Genomic DNA, 20,006 nt, shown 5'->3' with positions numbered 1-20,006 from the left:
CTGCCTATCCTGTGTTTCTGCATGGCAAGTCCATACGCACGCCGGTGCGAAAACAGATGTATCCTCAGCCCATCCAGGCGGCATGCCAGCACGCAAGCCAATCTTATAATATATATACGGTGAGTCTTTTGTTCCCATCGATCGTCCTATTATCTGTTTATCATTTGTTGCTTATTTTCAAGTGTTTGTTTTCGTGTTACCTAGAGGAAAACCGACCGGCGAGTTACTAGGTTCGGTTAGTTTCCCAGAAACGTGTCGGGGATTCCCGTGCATGGCTCTGTTGTTTCGATCAAGGAGGTCTAATCCTTGTTTTGATCAAGGAGATAAAGTCCCATTGTTGAGGGGGTCGCTCTGATAATTTATTTATCACCCCTGCCCTTTCAAAGTGGGAACCCCTGCTAGGGCCAAACTAATCTTTATCAGGGTGCCACGTCACATGTCCTTGCACCTACTTTAACATGTCCAGACTTGATTCTTACCTTGATACCTAGCTTGACACCACTTACAGGATGGATTGCGTCTGCCTGTGGTGGCCTGATCTTGTCTCCTACAAACTGCGAGAACTTAATATATATCCTGTTGTGACTGTATTGTTTCTCATTGGCCGTTCGACTTTCTGTTTCCTTTCGATCGTTCAGTTTCCCGCACTTCAACGTATAGCGCCGGACATTTATTTCGTATCGTCCGGCTAGGAGCATCAGTTTTACCAAGGACATAATTGTTTGGCGACCAAAATTTTACAAGATCCCGCCCGCAAAATGTATCCATTTCTTTTGTTGTTGTTGTTTGTCTAGAAATCAGCCTGTACCTGCGGGCATTTACGATTGTCACTCAAACTTATCATGGCAGAGGCGACAGTCACTGTGCGACCCAACAAACCTACAGCATTACTTTAGCTTAGAACAAATTTGCCCTGTGTCATAGACTTCATTTTTAATTTTGACCTATTTCCACGTTTCAAGTCTTTTATTTACCCGACAAATCCTCAAGTTTAGCGGAATTCCAAGACATTCTCCAGTCGCATTTAGCTCCGTGTTTGGCGGGGTTTTGCTCACATATTAGTGAGCTTTTGGTGGTTCTGATTGACATGTAGTAATTTGATAATAGTTTTGCATATGTCCGTTATTGGCCAATGTCACGAGCACGTATAAGATCGATGCGTACCACTCAGTTGATAGGTAAATGGGATTTACCATAAGTGAACGTGGAGTTGTGAGCACAGTTTGCAATCGTCTACACATGTCATGTGCCAAGTTCAAGTTCAAGTTGATGTACTTATCCATTATGTAATTAAATGTTTGTTTTCCCGCCAAACAACATACCTTCTCCGCATTATGTTTTGTCTCAAATTATTAAGCCGAGATACCGGTGAAGAGTAAAATTATTTTTGGCAGCGCGCAGCCAAAAAAGCTTTACGCTTCTCCCCAAGCATAACTTTTTTGTATACGTAGGTGACCTACTTGATATCTTATTTGACTGTTTATATGCGATCGTAGGTGTATGTAAGGTAAAACTGTTTTATTGAATTACTTTATTTTAAGTTTTTGCCTTTTATGGGATAAATGCAGGTTTTTTTTTTATCATTACTAAAACAAAGACTACAGAAAGAACATCATAACATGTAAGGTTTAAAATCATGAAGGGTAAGAGACAAATCAGCTAAGCATAAACGACTTGTTTTAATAATACAGCAAAGCTCAAGGCGGAGGGGAACAAAATTGCTGGATTTTTTCGAAACTAGACGAATATCAAAGTGCGCGCGGATGCCATCCATGAAATAAACTTCCTGTGGCCTGATGAATGCGGACAGCGAGACGTTGATTACTAGTATAATGTTAACATATGCTTGTTTGCCAGTTACACGTCAATAACGGCCTCCCGACGTCAATACACAATTTACTGAAGTATCGGACTTTGTCCTTAGCCTCCTACGCAGCCATTGTAGGTGGTATGACAATTGCCTCCTCTGCAGCTTTCCGGGGCGGCGCCGGCGTTTATATTTGGGGAGCGCTGATCTGCGATTGCAACGGGACCCAAGCAGACACGGTCCAACAATCAGATAAGGCCCCAAAGCAGATGATCTCCCAAAAATGATAAACGGGGCAGAGGAGGCTAGTGAGACATGCGTTTATCATTACTTTTGAGGGGGGGCGCTGATTTGCTTTTGTCAACATGGGACGTCATCTCAAAGACGGGGAAACTCGATGCCGCAGCCCTAGGAAGTTGCGTGTCACCAAACGGGCGTGAACACTTTCCTGCACTGGTGGGGTTTACTACTTGAAGTTCGCATATCCATGCCAAAAAGTTATGCGTGTTTTCAATGTTTAATTGATCTTGATGACGCCGAAAAAGAACAAAATGTTCTAGGGATGTGACATACAGCCTCCGGTATTTGAGAACCCGGCCCATGTTGAAAATCGCAAATCAGTGCCCCCTCGAAAAATAAATAAACACGGCTGCACCTGGAATGTCTGAGAAGGAGGATACTTTGTCCTCGCAAACCCGTGTAAGTCACATGGGGTATATCGTGACCGCAAGGTCATGAAACATGTCATTTCTTTGGCAGTCTGAAAGTTCAAAATTTCTTGCCAAATACATGTACTTTTTCATCGATAAATGGTTTACGGAATACACTAAATTAAAATTCATAAAAAAATGCCTCTAAGCAAAAATATGCCCAAAAATTGCAGAAAGGGTGGTAGATAGATTTGATTGGACGATAATGTAGGTTATTTACGTCACGGTTTATGTCAATACTGTTCACGTCGCCATGATAGGGGATCCATTCCGTTCCGTTTGGAAATCGCTTACTTTGAAATAGTAAACAAAAGTTAGTAATCAAAAATTCTAAAATGACTAGAATTTACCACATTGAAATGAACTAATTGACTCTTTTACACAATGGTACATTGTAAACAAAATAAAATTAGAGTTCCAATGCCGCTGACGACAGGGTAAAGTACAGAACAACTAGCAGTCGTTCGATTGCTTGCTGAACTTTATCATCCCCATGAAGGACCAAAAGATGACATAAAGAATATTTATTTCCTGAGTTACACTTGTGTATGGTCATTGGTTCCCTAAAGGCTTACCTTGCCATGGCAATAGGCAGCTGAGGTAACTCCTACCAGGAAAAGCAGGAGAAGCGAAGTTGTGAGGACAAGTTTGCCCATGGTGTCCCAAGTACCAGGCGCAAGTCTTATGTACACTAGTAGTTACCCTTTGGTTTCTGTCAACAGTAGGACAAAGGTCAGAGTTGACGTATTAGTATGATGCGTGGGTGGATGTGGGTTTTCTTAGGGCATAATAGTACACATGGAAAATGTATAATCATAAAGACACAGACAGAGTGACCATTAACAATACATACCCTTGAGTTATAATTAGTAACGTCTCTCATGGACACTCTGTCATGTCTGATTTATTAGTAATTTTGCAAACTCTGCCCTAACACTTCTTGCATCTGACCTTTGGGGTTATCTTCCCGGTCACTTACATGTAATTATAATCTACTGAGTGTATTAAACTATCGGTTTAATCTTATAATAATAATAATGATAATAATAACTGTTCTTGGTCAAATCGATATATCTATGTGCTGAGATTACAATTTGACCAAATCAGTGTACATCTTTGCCCAATCCTGTTTGTTTCTAGCTCTTTTTCGGAGGTATTTCAGTACGTGGGTTTCCGTTCTAATGTTCATTTTCATATACAGTTTACAGTCATCTATGAGGCTGCTTAGGAGCCCCTCGCGGGGCCTCCCTTGTCTCGGTGTAAGTTTTTTACTGAAAGCAATGTTTAGCACTTTCTGTGGCGGAGAGTCTTCTGGCGTACGGAGAATGTGACCAAAGAGAAACCATCTGCGACGGTGGACTTCGTTTTGTAGTGGTGATGTTCTACACTTGTTGTACAACTTGACGTTGCTGATGCAGTTGGGGTAGATGTGACCTGTTAGACGTCTCAGTTGTTTCCGGTGCCATGAGTCAATCTTATACGCAAGCTGCTCGGTGAGTCCCCATGTCCCGGCGTTATAAAGTATCACGGGTATAACATAAACTTGGAAGAGTTTTAGCTTGAGTTCTAACGAGATGTGTTGTGTCCCCCACATACTCCACATTTTTCTCATGGCCAGGTTGGCTAGCTGTATCCTTTCTTCTATGTCGTCCGAGATGCCAAGCCGGGATCCTACCGATTTCTTTCTCCTCCATTCTTCCTCTTCCCTGTCCTTTTTATGGCAGATGTGGACCCGTTCTGTCTTGCCTGCATTGGCATGCAGTTTCCACTCTGGTAGGACCTTCATTGCTTCCTCGTGTATCTTCTCCAGATGGTGACTAGAGGTGCTGATGAAGTCTAGATCGTCGGCATACTGGGTTTCAGCTGCCAGCTTGAGCCGCTTGTCTTCCGCAGGGATGGGTGGGGAGGATCTTCGCAAGTCTCGAAGGGCTGCCTCGTAGTAGACGTTGAACAGCTGAGGGCTCAAGCTGTCGCCCTGGGGTGAGCCGACAGTTGCTTGGAACTGAGGGGCTACTTCTCCTCGTACGCGTACGGCAAGGGTTGTGTCTGTCAACAAGGCCTGTATCATTCGCACAGTGTCGTCGTCATTCACCACGTCTTTCAACAATGATAACAGACGAGCCCTGTCCACAGTGTCAAATGCACGGCTCAGGTCAATGCCGAGGATGTGAACGTCCCACATTCTAGTCATGACTAAGTCTGCAAGGATCCTCTTGGTGAAGACTATATCAGCTGTGCTGTGGCCTTGGCGATAGGCAGACTGTGATCTCGGTAGATAGAGATTCACCTGTGGCTTGCAGCGTTCCAGCACGATAAGAGAGAAGAGTTTCCTCAGTCCGTTTAGCAGTACTATAGGTCGGAGGCTGCTGCATGGACCTCGTGGTTTTCCTGGTTTTTGGAGGGGGATCAGGATGCCTTGTCCTAGAGCAGACATTACCTCTCCTTTGCTGAATACGGCGTTTATTATCCTCGCTGTAGTGGTACACATGGGATCATCGGACTTGGAACAGCAGTATTTCAAGAGTTCGTTCGGGACGCCGTCTGCTCCGAAACTACGTCCATTCTTGAGTCGTGACGCTGCCCTAGCGACTTCCGACGCTGTTACGGGGTTGCGCAAGGGCGCCGCTGTGAGCGAAGGGACAGGTGTCGCGTCGATGTTGAAGAGACCTTCAAAATAGTTTGAGATGACCTTGGCCTGGTCTAGAGGTTTGGCAAGCACCTCACCGTCCGGGGAGCACACAGTGAGCGCTGTCCCTCCACTGAATCTGAGGGTCTTCATGGCCGCAAACATCCTTGCGTTGTCGTTTTTAATGGCCTCTATTTCTGCTAACTGAGTGTGAAGCTTGGCTGTGACAAGTTCCCGTATCCTCTTACGCTGTTGGTTTTGTACCCTCCTTCTTTTCGCTGTGAGGTTGTTTAGTTTTTCCTGCACAGAGCGAGTCACCGTTCCTCTCTTAAGCTGCTGTATGTTGTGTCGCAGATTTTTCTGTTCTTTTGACATTTTGGCGACTTGTGGATCATCAGTGACGTAGGTGTCTTTATGCTTCTTTCGCTTTTCTATTCCTAGAACTTCCCTTCCTCGATCTACCAACATCGCTGCCGCTTCGTCCCACGTAGTGGGTTCCTGGGCAGTGACTGCTGCCGACATTGTAGACCTCCACTGGTCCTGCTGGTCCGCATTTCTTCGCAGGTCTTCCAGCTGGATGACTTTTGTCCGAGAGGCTTGCTTCATAAACCATACCTTTCGAGGGGAGCAGATGGTAGCGACAACCATGCGGTGATCCGTGCTGATCTCTGGGATGTGGTAAGATCTGGCCTGTGTGACTGCGCGTCTCTGACTGATTCGTCCAAGAACAAAGTCAATCTGGTTCCGCACAGTTCTGTTGCTTGCAGTCTACTCTTGAAACTTGATTCCCATGTGGTGATGTGCTTTGGGTGATGTTGGAATAGTGTATTGAGCGCCACTAAACCGTGCTGCTGGCAGAAGTTTAGCAGACTCCTTCCATTCTCGTTCCGCTGCCCTTTTCCCCATCGTCCGACTTCTTGGCCGACTTTGCCTGCACCCAGCTTGGAGTTGAAGTCGCCTGCTAGGTACAACAGAGATCGTGACGGATAGAAGTCGACAGCCGCCGACAGTTGTGAGTAGAACTTGTCTCTGACTTTCGGGTGCTTCATGCATGTTGGGCTGGTTGGTCCATACGCACAGACTACGACCAGGGGCTGGGAGTTTTTCTGTTCAAAGTCGATCCTTACGCCGAGAATGCGATCGCCAAAAGACTTGTATCCTTGGATTCCTTTCGCCAGCCGACGACTGACCCATATCCCAACACCACGGTGATGGCCTTGCTCTTGACCTAGTAGCTTTAGGTGACCGTGTCGCAGTGCCATCGTTTAATCTTATAGCTCCGTGAAATATTAAGAGTTGTCTCGGGATCATATGATGGGTGCATTCTACCGTGCGACCGACCGACCGACCGACCATGGTACGATCTTGATTAACCCTGCAGCCATGTACTACGTGATAAAATCGTAAGGTGTCGCTTTTGATAGAGTTGTGATACAGTATCCCGGATGTAAAACATGCATCGAAAATTACATGCGATCCATGGATCTTGGAAGGTTGTACATTACATCCATGTTTTTATACATGGCCATATTACATCTATACCACAAAACTGAACAAGAAAGAACTGATTTTGTCAGGAAAATGAAGAAAACAATAGTACCATGCAGAGAGGTTTAAACGTTATATATCTTTAAAATCGATTGAAAATAGCTGAGACCGGCTGGCGCGATCGGTTAAGTCGTAGAACTTGGGCCGGAAGATTGCCGGTTGGAATCCATCTTTTTTTTTCTTCTTTTTAAACATCCGTTTGATGTATACAACGCCTTTGTATTATGATCGTAGATTCCAAACCATGCCTCGAATTTTTTTTGTTCATTGTACCGGAAAACACCATTGAACGGATGCTTCTACGTATCGTTGATTGGTTGTTTGGTACAAGCATAATTTGGACCTGTGCCATGTCATTAATACCTCATGTATGTCATTTCTGACTTCATTTTCCGATGGTGTACGATACGTTATAATAAGAATTAAGGGCTAGGGTGACGGATTAAGGGTTATGATGATAGATTAAGGGAAAAGGCGACGGATTAGGGTTTGTTATGATGACGGATCAATGGCAAGGGTGACGGAGTGAGAGCTATGTTGACAGATTAAGGGTTATGTTCACTGGTTAAGGGCTAGGGTGACGGATTAAGGGTTATGAAGAAGGATTAAGGGAAAGGGCGACGGATTATGGTCTGTTGTGATGGATTAAGGGATATGCTGATGGATCAAGGGCAAGGGTGACGGAGTAGCTATGTTGACAGATTCAGAGTTATGTTGACGGATTAAGGGTTATGATGACGAACTAAGGGAAAGAGCGATGGATTACAAATGTAGGGTCTGTGGTGATGGATTAAGGGATATGGTGAAGGATCAAGGGCAAGGGTGACGGATTTAGAGCTATGTTGACAGATTAAGGGTTATGTAGGTGGATTAAGAGTTATGGTGACTGATTAAGGGCTGGGGTGATGGATTAAGAGTTATGGTGACGGATTAAGGGCTGGGTGATAGATTAAGAGTTATGGTGACGGATTAGGGTCTCTGGTGATGGATTAAGAATTATGCTGTCGGATTAAAGTTTATCACCGCGGATTCATGGCAAAGGTGACGGATTAAGGGCTATGGGGACGGATTAAGGGCTATGGTGACATATCAAGGGCAATGCTGAGGGGATTAAAGGCTTTCGTAACGGATTAAGGGCAAGGGTGACAAATTAAGGGTTATCCTGTGGGATTAAAGTTTATGTTAACGGATTAAGGGCAAGGGTGACGGATTAAGAATATACATCACATCCTGTTATAATATACTACTCAACAAACCATCTGTAAATAACAATGTTCATGAGGCGAAACTGGCAGCTTTTTGCAAAAGCACTTGTTTTTTTACTTCTGACTGCTTTCACACCGTCGGCAATTATTAAACCGTATTATGACATAGCCATATGACGTCGACCAATCAGAAGTCCTCATTGGATATCGGTTATGACGCCGTAAGGTCACAGAAAAGCCACAATTGGTGAATAATGAATCTCAAGTGGTGAATAATGAATCTCAAGAGGTGAATAATGATGTTGACCAATAAGGAGGAGGCATACCTATAATTTGACCAATCAGAAGGGCACCCAGAAGGAAGGGATGATGATGAGTAGAGTACGGTAGATCTGAAAAAGATTTGACATGCCAAGATTGTAATTTGAAAATATATTTTCTGTGGACATTTTGGTTTCAAAATGAAATGTAATTTTCTCAGAAAAAATGACAAAAGTAAACTTTCAAAAACATTTCTCAAAAATTGGACAAATTTATTTACAGGTATAGTATTAAGGGATCTATGTATCATACAGGTATTTGTTACTTTTACATGGGACAGTGTGGATAAGCTATATGATAAAAACGCTTCGCTCACTCGATGGATTTATTCGGTGACAATAGGAAATGGCCAGGCGTTATGACACCATATACACCGAGGGATAGGCGGGTCATTAACCCTGATTTAATCCACTCGATATGCGTTTGTGTTTGGGAGGCTCAAATGTAATACATTACACGGCCTGCAGCTGGGATTGAGAACTTGTATTTTGCGCGAAGTATGCCGACAGAAAGTTAATCGTCATGGGAACGACTGATAGGAGCGCTGGTAAATTATAAATAAAAAGCGGTGTCTTAATACAATATAAAAACCTAGTATAGCTTCTTTGCGGCACTGGGGACATCTGTATTCAGTTTCCTTTTCATAGATGGTACCAATCGGATGTTAAAGTATAACAAATCTCTGGACTTTGCTGTGCGTTGACTCGTCTCGCCATCATCACGACCAGAAAAAGGCGGGAAAACAACGTCGCGGTTTTCTACTCAACAAACATTTAAGGACCCAAAGTGTAGTGTTTTATGACGTTATACTTCGTATGTGTATAGTAGTTGTGTGTCAGATCGTACAGGCGCGGGCCGTCTCTAGGCAGTAACCCTCTATTCAGTGCTTCCATTATTATCGTCAAAATATTTTTTTCCAACAGAACAAGGAATGAATATTTTCATGTATACTAGGAATGCAAATGACAGCTATGTTCCGAAAAGATCTTATCTGTTAGTTAAGATTCGTTACTAAGTAAGTCTGTGCACCAAGGTGTTTACCGTACGTTCTGCATGAAGTTTTATCGGCCTTTTTGTTCCTCGTCCCGCTCTTTACATGAATGAATGAACTTTATTGCTCGACAATTGCACATGGCACAATGTATGGCATGAGCACGTCCGTTCATTTCATACGGCCAAACGGTTAAACCGTTATTACAACTTAGCAAATAAATGTGCGTCCCCAGCAAAAAAATATTAATCAGACCCAAAGACAAACCCTGGATTACCTCTGAAGTTCGCAAACTGATGCGTTCACGGGATAAATTTCACAAACAGGCTCGGCGTCTTAACACAAATGCAAATTGGGCTGCATACCGAAAGGTACGCAACAGGCTCACCAATCTCATTTCACAAAACAAAACCAACTACTACGAACGCCTTATACATTCGCTTAATGACCCATCTACTTCCAGTAAAAAATGGTGGCATGTCGTCAAGTACTTTTATAGACCTAAAGTTATTTCTTCCATCCCCCCTCTTAAAGAGGGTAGTTCTATATTTTCGACGAGCACGAAAAGGCAACAATTTTAAATAAATATTTTACATCTCAATCAACCATTGATGATTCCCATGCCTCTCTCTAAGCTTTTCAATATCTCACATCCAGTCGGCTCCTACACATTACAACTTCCCCTGAAGAAGTTTTATTGTTTGTTAAAAACCTGGATACCGGCAAGGCCCACGAAACATCGATTACCATTTCCTCAAAATCATCACGCCTTTCATTGCTGATAAAATATCTTTCGTTTTTAATCTTTCACTCTGTCATGGCATATTTCCTGATATTTGGAAATACGCAAACGTTATACCCATTTTTAAAAAAGGTGACCCACAAGACAAATCCAACTACCGTCCCATATCACTTCTCCCCACCCTGTCCAAAGTACTCGAAAAAATAGTTTACAAACACCTATACAATCACTTGATCTGTAATAATCTTTTATATCGTCTTCAGTCAGGTTTCATTAAAGGAGACTCCACAGTCTGCCAGCTGGTGTACTTTACACACACCATACTAAAATCTTTAGAGTCAGGTAAAGACGTTCGAGCAGTATTTCTTGATTTTTCGCGCGCTTTCGACAGGGTGTGGCATTCAGGACTTATCTTTAAGCTACAAAGAAATGGTATAGAAGGACCACTCATTAATTGGATTGACAGTTATCTAAGAAACAGGTCACAGCGTGTAGTCATTGACGGCCAGTCTTCTGCCTGGGTCATGACCAACGCTGGTGTTCCACAGGGGTCAATATTAGGCCCATTATTCTTTCTCGTTTATATAAATGACATTGTAAATGACCTTATTTCCCTCCCATTCCTATTTGCCGACGACAGCTCCCTTCTTCACATTGTAGACAACCCTTTTGATTCTGCTGCCTGTTTAAACGCCGACCTGTCCAGAATTCATGCTTGGGCCACCCAGTGGCTCATGGAGCTAAATCCAAAAAAATCAGAAGAAATGTGCTTCTCAGCCAAAAGAGATCCCCTTGTTCACCCACCCCTCTTTCTTAACAACAGTGTGATAAAGTCAGTCGATATCCATAAACATATTGGAGTTATACTGAGCTCCAACATGTCCTGGAATTCCCACACTAATTACATTATAACCAAGGTATCCAAAAGTATTGATCTCTTTAGCGGCCTAAAATTCAAACTGCCTCGTCATATCCTCGAAACTTTATATAAATCATATATACGCCCCTGTCTTGAGTACGGCGACGTCATTTGGCACGGTACAACAGCTGAGCAAATTGAACGCATACAATATCACTGTGCCCTTGTTGTAACAGGCGCCATCAAGGGGTCTTCTTACTTGGCAACTAGGAACGAACTTGGTTGGGAAACACTGTCAGACAGAAGACACCTTCATAGATTATGCTTGTTCTATAAAATTGTAAATGGTCAAACCCGAAACTACCTGTCTCAACTAGCACCCACACCTATCCTCTCATCATGTTCATACGAATTGCGTAATAGGATGAACTTAAAACCTCTAAATTATTCAACAAATCGTTTTGCCAGGTCCTTTGTTCCGTACTCGACGCACCACTGGAACAACCTCGATTTGTCAACTCGCTCTTTAAACTACTGTCAATTTCGAACTGTTCTCCTAAAAACCATACGACCTGTTAAGCTCAACTATTTTAGCCATGGCCCTCGCCTTTCCTGTGTTCACCTATTACGCCTTCGCATTGGCACCTGTAGTCTAAACCACAGTCTCTTTACTCGAGGATTGCTAAACAGCCCAGCATGTAACTGCGGGTGCCAACGCGAAACAGTACCACATTATTTACTCCACTGCCCTATGTACAATGCCCAACGCTCAACCCTCCTCGGGGAAACTCTCCAGGCTCTTAGGACACACCCTTAACTTCCCATCATTATCGGACAACGCTAAAGTTTCCGTTTTACTCCGTGGTAGTCCTTCACATTCATCTGTTGTTAACTCCAATATTCTATTAACAACCCAAAACTTCATCACTACAACTAAGCGTTTTTAAAACACAGTTGTCCTGGCATTCTTTGTAATGTGTCCAACCATTTCATCAGTGGGTGGGAAACTGGACTTGCGCTTATCCTTTCTTGTAATATTAAGTACAATGTATTATTTTCTGTCTGATGTGATTTTCCTTTGCTTTTCACTTGTACTTGATTTCTCTCTGTAAAATATGTATGTTTTTTTATGTAAGGGGTAGCGTCAAAATAAGTCTTGCACTTGAGTGCGCCCCCTTTTGTCACTCTGTATTTCTGTTTAAATGTTTGAATAAAAAATAAAAAAAAATAAAAAAAAAAACTTAGCAAAACTTTTGGTGGATCCGTTGGTATTTGTGGTGGCCGCCATCTTTATTTTGTGACGTCGCAGGATAGCCATACGATTTCATTGGAAGGGATGTTTTTTGGGGTCGCTAGCGTTCTCTCTACTTTTAATAAATCGGCACATAACTATCACACATTCAACTCAAATAAAGATAAAAAATTCAATGCCAATTCATATGTATAAAAGTATCCCGCAATCGCTAAACTAACATAGCAAACCTGAAGTATATGTAGAACAAATACTTAACTCTAGTGTTGACGGTGTTTTAGGTCACACTCTGTCAATATTATGTATCACATCAGTGGTACAGAGTGCACTTTATATTTGTTTGAATAATGTGAGTGAGTTGTCATGAAGTGTTTTGTTCTTCCAAGCGTTTCTACTGCAAAAACAGATAACATTTTTACGGGAAATCACCGTAGGAAGAGCATCGTGAAAGTTCCCAAATTTCCAACATGTTGACGTAACAGGCTGACTTTTTCTCCGTCAATATCAATTCGAACACACAACTTCAATGTTAACGTTTATGACGTTGTAGAAATCGAGAATAGAACTTACAGATGGTGGGTTGTTGGAAAGGTTGGTCTTATGGTCTCATTTAGGAGTTTTTCGCCATATGGCTTACATGTTATAATACGTGTTTTACATGGCCCCGTCGTAATGAAGCTATAGAAAATGCACCAATGTTATTCATTTTATGTTGAGACCATTTAACGTTACCCTAGATCATGTAAAAAGATTGCCAACAGTTTCACTATAGAAACAATCTCTTTTTATAGCAATTACAAACTGCACTTAGCTACACACCCAAAAATGCACTTTTCTAGTTGAAAGCGCAGGACCGCATCACACACAAAGTCGGGGTGTACACGTCCGACCTCGCGCGCGGCGGCCGCACTTTACCTGCTAATTTCTTCAGTTACAAATAAGCTGTCATCAGTTTGACGCTTGAGATCAGTTGGGCTGGCTAAAAGGGTATTTTCCCACCGATTTAAACACACGTACATGCAGCCGTTCATTTTTTTGGGTATGGATTCTCCAATCGGAGTAATACAGGAATGACACCTTATCCGCAGGGCAAAAACAGGCTAACCCCCGCACTCCTGTCGGAGTGCATTCTTGCCAACCTTGCTCCGTGGAAGGGCTGTTTGCTGTCAACAGGACTATGCTGCTGACAATGAATTGATGCGGAAACATGCCATGACACCCGTGTTTATGTACACTGAGGGAAATAAATATGTGGACAATGAGGGGTGTGCAAAAGTTGACCACATTTTCTGAGCTGTAGTATGGTACAGTTTTGAAAACGTTAGAGAATTTCGTAGTCATCGCTCGCTGGAAAGAGTTGACAGCTAATTAAATAGCTCAGCCGTTTAATCTGTTCCTGTACAACTAACTGCATTGTCTGTTGTTTGTGTGGAAATATTTTCTTACGCACTAGAGGTAGTCGGTTAAACGTTTAACGCATAGTCTAGTGGAATTATAGTAGACGAACAAAATATTAAGTGTAAAAATTTTAAAATTTGTTTTTTTAACATTTATTTTTGATATTCAAATCATACAAAGTCATACAAATTTAAAAATGAGATAGATATAATATTCGTCTTTACGACAGTGTTTGGCAAATTCCCCCGAGATCATTCAAAGTTCAAAGATCTTCATTTTTTATATAATTGATGTGACATGATAAGCATGGTATCTTATTCAGAGCAGACCAACGTCATTTTGAAATGGGTGGTCACTGAGATAGTGGTTATGAGGATAAAAGACGTACATATTTCTAGGCGGATGATGTGTCAGAACAACTACTTTAAACATGCGATAACCCCCTCCCCAAACACACACACATTCTGCCATCACCTCTCTTAATTAGATCTGCTGAAAGTATATCATCAAATTAGTAACCATTAACATCTGAAAATTGTAACATTTGCATCAAATTTGACTCGAGTTATTCGCTTAGCCACTTTCCATTCATAAAATGAAATAATTGGGGTTTGTTTAAATTCTAAACAAATCTATATAGATAATATGTAAGAACATTCTTCTGGTTTAAGTCGTTGTTTCTATTCGAAGTCAAACACGATGCCTGTACCGCCAAGTTTTCTTCCATACCAGGCATCGAATGCGTTATTCTCCTCCGCAGTAAAAAGCGTCTTCCAATCTCCGACAATACCTGCAACAATTGTCAGAAGACAAAACTGTTTATGACACGAGAGATGGCATTTTTTTCGATAGTAACCTTTCGCAAGCCTCTGTTAAGATTCATCATCATCATCATCATCATCATCATCATCATCATCATCATCATCATAATCATCGTCATCATCATCATCATCGTCGTCGTCGTCATCATTATCATCATCATCGTCGTCGTCGTCATCATCATCATCATCTTCGTTAACGTTACTGCTGAGCCCGCCATTAGCTAACATGCGCTAAAGTTAGTAACAGGTGCAAACGAGGGGTGAAAGAGGTAGGGGTAGACAAGTACAAGGGCATGTGCACAGAACTGGAGTAGTTAGATTTGAGTGACGTTAGTAATTACATATTTACATATGTACAAGGACGGGGGGGAGCTCAATGCAGCGAAGTCCGTCCCAGTTCAGCTTTGAACTGGAAGAGGGACTCCGCTTCCGCCACACTAGGCTCAAGTTCATTCCACTCTTTGATGGTACGAGGGAAGTACGAGAGCCTATAGTAGTCGGTCTTGCACGCGATGGTCCGCAGCTTGAAAGCATGGTTTAAAGTACAAAGATTTGTTTGACACATGTGACAGAATTTTAGTTGCGAAAACAATTAGGGTGATGTGTGAAAATAAAGGATCTCCCTTCAAAACACACACAGTCACACACACAAACATACGTACACACACGTACAAAGATACGTACAGATATACACACATACATACACGCACACAATAACACACACGGACACGTACACATACAGGGACACAAGCAATAACAGCATTTGTACGAACCTTTCCTAGCATTGATCCTCCTAGATGGAAACTGTGATTTTGCTAGATCCTCCTTTATTCTATCAAATGCAGAGTCTTCTGCTACGGCAGTTAGGGTAGCTTCATCCAGGCTGACCTCTAGAAAGGCTGCTATAGTCTTTACAGCTTTAGGCAGATCCTGTAAGTGTGTATAATAATAATGTTTTCTTAAACGAGTTTAAACTGTAATTTCCAACACAAAAAATTGGACTTACCCAAATTTTCGACCGTACGACATCGGTCTTTGTCAAGGAATGATCCATCCACCGCTGGGGTGACGTCACGTTATGCAGATAGCACACGTGACTCCGTGAGTAGTGGATCGTAGGTATTGGAAAGTCACCCCAGCGGTGGATGGATCATTCCTTGACAAAGACCGATGTCGTACGGTCGAAAATTTGGGTAAGTCCAATTTTTTGTGTTGGAAATTACAGTTTAAACTCGTTTAAGAATGATTTCTACCAACACAGATGAACTTTCAAGATAATAATGTTTTATTTGCAAATTCATGCCCGTAGGCAAATTGCAAGGCCACAAACAGTAGAAAGGGTAACAATGGTAACGAGTGTCTATTGTATGCATCTAACTATAGTTTCTACATAGTATAACATAAATACATACATACATTTCTATATAAGATTCGGTCTTGAACACACACACACACACAATCACACACAACCACACACACACACACACACAAATTCGTTGACCGTGTTTGATAAATGTGTATGTGTTTGTTTTATTTCAAGTACTTGTACGTAGGGAGGATGGCAAATATCCGTGTTGTATAAAATGCCATGCCCCAGAGAGTTTATGAAAAAATGACTGCCAATGACTATATAATTTTCTGATCCGTACTTCCTACAAAGTCAATCCGGCCACTCGTATGGCTAGCGCCGGCTGTTAAAGGGTACGAAATTATCGGAGAAACAAATTTAGTAATTTTATTGTTAACACCACCTTTGTCATGTCCTCATACTTAAGGAAGAGGAAGTGGGGGTCATCCCGCATCTGCCACCAGCCCAACATGTGATCACAGTGGTCTCCAAAGGAAACTGCATGACGACAAGTATAAACTTTTTAGTTTCTCGTATGTCTTGTTAATTGTTGTTCATTGGTTGCGTCAAGAAGGTCTTGGCTTTATGGTGAGTGATCACTTTCTGTCATGCTATGGTGAACTTGAAAAATTGGCTAGCGTTTGGCAAATACACAAGTATGAAACATTGCACTTTCGGGCGTGACCCCTAATTGACCCCGTGTGACACCCTGCGGTTGCCGGGCTGTTTTTGGCCCTGCCGGGCACCGCGGTTACTTTAACTCAGACTCAAAGTTATAGCGGGACCCGGTAACAAATGGAAGCCGTGAGCTATATCATGCGAGCACCGGGCAGAACCCCCCCCCCCCCCCCCCCCGTACCCGGTAGACGCATGTCTGGCTATAAGTGCCGGTGCAGTTCTGTGCTACTCGCAACATATGTGAACCATGCATCGTTTTTGAAGAGTTGCATTAATATGCACATCTTACAAGAGTCAGTCACAGTAATGTACTAAACCTTCACAACGATCGGCTTAAACGTTCGATGTCACTGACCTTTTCCGCTCACAAAAGCCTGAGCGAACTCTCCCCAGGACACTGGTTCTTCGACGCCTTGCAGCTGGCACAGTTTCTTGTTGAAATGATAAAACGAGACAGCCGTATCCTTGGGGTTTCTCATAACCACTATCACTTTGACCTAAAGCATGAACAACTTTTTGATTAATAATAAGTAATATCACGAGGATCAAAATCACGAAGAGAGAAACAGCATGCCTTGAGTTATCTTGACTACTATAGCTAGTACAGTTGGGTCTCAAAAAATAATAAGACCTAATTTTGGCTCAACTCACGCATGTTCTCGCGAGTTTGTCCTCTCGCGACAACTGATTTCACAATAGCGACGGATTTTGAAAATGTGTCTATTGAAAACGGATACCATTTAGAGAAACGGAAATATTTTTATAGCCTCCATAGTGACCGCTGGCTCAAATAAAATCGCTTGGTTAGCAAGCAATTTTCTTAGAGCCAGCTGTCACTACGGAGGCTGGTACTCAGGAAATACCTGGTTCCTGGGATTGGAGATTCCTCGCGGGGCAAATTGAATCGGAAGGCTAGTTTTCACGAGGCGAGGAGAGGGTTTGTCTGCAAGCGTGACGTAACCGGGCAGCTTGCAACATGCTAGTATTACTTCAATCGGCTCCGTAATGATACTGTCCGCAGATTCCGTTGTCTTCCCAGCGGCTTTCAGGAGCTTACCGATGATTTCGAGAAGCCAGTTAGACCCTTGAACAGAGGATGTAACGTCAACTCTTTTAAGCCCCCTTCTCACTGGACCCGCGGCACGCTGGCGGCGTCGCTGGAGCCGATCGAATTGACAAAGCACTCAACGAATTTCATCGACAGAAAACGAATCTTTTTAAGCTTTGTGTGTTTTGTTGTCTTTTTGGGCATACTTGTACGTTTTGAATGATATTCCCATCGTACAGTCAAGGGTAACACAAATCCAGTTTAGGACGCAGCGACGACGCCAGCGTTCCGCGGGTCCAGTGAGAGGGGGGGCTTAAGTAATGAAATCGGGTTTTCATAGTTAAGCATTTGCGCTGTAGCGACAAATACAGAAAGGTTTGCCCTGGGGTACCAATATTCATCGGAGTAAGCAACACTTGCATCTTGTTTTAGATGTATAGTTTAGCCTAATACTATTTCACTAATCTATCTACTAGTACATGACTACAGTTCTATCAGTACTTTGTACCTTGTACAATTTTTGTGCAATAAAATTATTTTCAGTATCATAAGGCCTAGCAATGGTGAAAGTGCACGGTTTAGGTTTTTTCCGGGATTTTAGATGTTAACCAATAGTTGATTTAAATCAAATTTTATGTACAGTAGTGGTGAGCACCACGGCGTTTTTAAGTTCCATTTCTTTAGTTTTTATTGATGAATGCAAAATTAAAATGAAAACAGTAATAGTTAACGTCAGCACAGACGTGACGGCAACGAACGAAATGGAAACAAGATCTAGATGGCGCAAACATGTCAACATGGTGGCTCCCGTAGCGCCAGTTTAAATTTGTCAAAACTAGTATCCAAGTGACTAGAAACATGTGAACTTGTGCATATCTTGTGCCTAGGCTGACCCAGTAATGCCTTGCCCTCATTATCAATAAATACAAATACAAAATCTGCACTTTTCACCTGCCCTTGGGTAGCTCACAACGACAATATCGTCATCTCTGATCTGGTACTCTGGTAAGGCCTCTAGTGTCTGCTTCGTCACGGTGTATGGAAAGTTTGTCCCCTCGTAGTTCCAGTAGACCATTGCAGTCATCTTGACCTTGAAACCTTTACATACATACAAACAATCATACAATTATTAGTAGGTTACATGGCATATTAACTCTATTTAGACCTGGCTTTTTTTTAGATTCTTCGGATCTTTCGCCCCCCTCATGTTTGTAAACGGCATATTGTACGACAATCAAAGTAGGAGATCTAACCAATGACGTCAATGAATTAGCCAATATCTAAATATGAATATCTAATCATAAAAGTTACATCAGATTACATCAAATGTTAGTAACGTTCGAAAACAAGTGTGGTATAGGAAAGAAACATGCAACTTTGTTGTATCAGCTAAAATCAGCGAATTCTATAAATTAATATCTTTATCAAAAACCCGATGGCATATCAACACGAAAGATAGGAAACTTGATTATTACGATAATGTTACGAACTAAAGTTTAATTTTAGGAAAATGCACAAAGTTTGGTAGTCTTACAACAGCTATACGACGTGAAACTTTGAACAGCATACATTTACTCGCTAAACAATTGCTTGTTTAGAAAGACATTGGTTCGCACTTATTTCTGATCGTGAACTACAGGGTCCCGGGGATGCTGTAGTTATTCGGGTCGACTGACCGTGATGATAAAGCACCAAAATGACAAGATTGTTTGCGATGTCTATCAGTATAGTTAATGCCTTTATACTGAGGTGTTGTGCCCGACATAGCTATCTAAAGTATATCCTCGTCACATTGAATAAAAGGAACTTCTAACATCCACCCCGTCCCATACACACATACAAAATGTAACCATGTAACCTAAGACTTGAGGCCCAAAACTCTATGATGATTCTTTTCTTCAAATACTGAAACTGTCACCTTATTCGCTCTTTGTAGATAGATCCACCCACATTCACGAACAAATTGCCTTTGCCCCAGACTGATGTCAACGTACGCAAACCTCACAGCACTGAGGTGGGCAAAAACGTAGGACTTCCGGGTTGTATGCATTCAAAGTTCAAAGTTCACTGAATGTCTCATATGTCAAGGTAGACTGTACCATTCAGTTTGATAGTTATATGTAAATACACACCTTTTTATATATGACTGCATAGCCAATTAAAAGCAGTTTTTCTGGACATTTTGTTTTTGCTTTCTATTGTAAGCACATTAGTGCCATAATTCATGTAAGTGGAAAATAATAGGACTGTCAATATTGAAACTTGTGTTACTAAGATAAAGGTGTTTATTACCAAGCATATATTATGTAAATGTATTAGTCATTTGCATAAACAGGATAGTTCATGGAGATTAGAGGTCTACGAACTCTTGTTTTGCTTGTATAGCCCTGTCGGCCTGTACAACAATAGGAAAGTGTGTGAAAACGTCAACTGGGATTCCGTCTGAACCGGGATATTTCGCGTTTAAAAAAATAATTAATTGCTTTGAGTAATCAATTTTGTAGTTTTACCTCCGTCAAACGCCTGCTGTTGGTAAGATGATAGACATGTATGATAGTATTCGGGGAAATTGTTCAGAATTCTGTGAGGTCAAGGGTGCTGGAAATTCCTCAAATGAATAGTAGGGGGGTTAAAAATAACCTTGTTTATCAA

The 20,006-nt window shown here is 41.9% G+C and overlaps 3 protein-coding genes across 5 annotated transcripts in view; all 3 read right to left on the bottom strand.

Moving 5' to 3' along the window:
* Nucleotides 1-3,197, bottom strand: part of LOC136447519 (tryptophan--tRNA ligase, cytoplasmic-like) — a 32,594-nt gene extending 29,397 nt beyond the window's left edge. Inside the window, exon 1 of the mRNA XM_066446521.1 lies at nt 3,093-3,197. The gene's annotated coding sequence lies outside the window, so the exon portion shown is untranslated. The remainder of the gene's footprint in view (nt 1-3,092) is intronic.
* Nucleotides 1-20,006, bottom strand: part of LOC136447520 (uncharacterized) — a 268,540-nt gene that overhangs the window by 157,283 nt on the left and 91,251 nt on the right. The window lies entirely within an intron of this gene.
* On the bottom strand, nt 13,645-19,418 carry LOC136447522 (sulfotransferase 1B1-like). Of its 3 annotated transcripts, none has more exons than XM_066446530.1 (7): nt 19,273-19,418; nt 18,288-18,444; nt 17,170-17,390; nt 16,662-16,737; nt 16,032-16,126; nt 15,054-15,210; nt 13,645-14,249 (listed from the first exon to the last, which is right to left on the bottom strand). In XM_066446530.1, the coding sequence occupies exons 1-7, from the start codon at nt 19,402-19,404 to the stop codon at nt 14,140-14,142; spliced, it is 948 nt and encodes a 315-aa protein (XP_066302627.1). In that variant the 5' UTR covers nt 19,405-19,418; the 3' UTR covers nt 13,645-14,139. The 3 variants fall into 3 exon arrangements, with proteins under 3 accessions (XP_066302627.1, XP_066302625.1, XP_066302626.1); XM_066446528.1 differs by having other exon boundaries at nt 13,647-14,249; nt 16,662-16,803; nt 19,273-19,414; XM_066446529.1 differs by having other exon boundaries at nt 13,649-14,249; nt 16,662-16,803; nt 18,306-18,444; nt 19,273-19,411.

The sequence above is a fragment of the Branchiostoma lanceolatum genome, chromosome 13 (assembly GCF_035083965.1).
Source record: "Branchiostoma lanceolatum isolate klBraLanc5 chromosome 13, klBraLanc5.hap2, whole genome shotgun sequence".
Lineage (NCBI taxonomy): Eukaryota > Metazoa > Chordata > Leptocardii > Amphioxiformes > Branchiostomatidae > Branchiostoma > Branchiostoma lanceolatum.
The sequence above is the reverse complement of the archived record's forward strand: the minus strand, read 5'-3'. Positions and strand labels throughout refer to the sequence as shown.

What these genes read in the sequence shown, in the direction of transcription:
- LOC136447522 (XM_066446528.1), bottom strand. Translation starts at nt 19,404, where the DNA reads ATGCATACAACCCGGAAGTCCTACGTTTTTGCCCACCTCAGTGCTGTG. An exon ending in GGCTTTTGTGAGCGGAAAAG is followed by an intron (nt 16,127 to 16,661) that starts GTCAGTGACATC and finishes GTCGTCATGCAG; the next exon opens with TTTCCTTTGGAGACCACTGT. An exon ending in GAGGATCAATGCTAGGAAAG is followed by an intron (nt 14,250 to 15,053) that starts GTTCGTACAAAT and finishes CAATTGTTGCAG; the next exon opens with GTATTGTCGGAGATTGGAAG.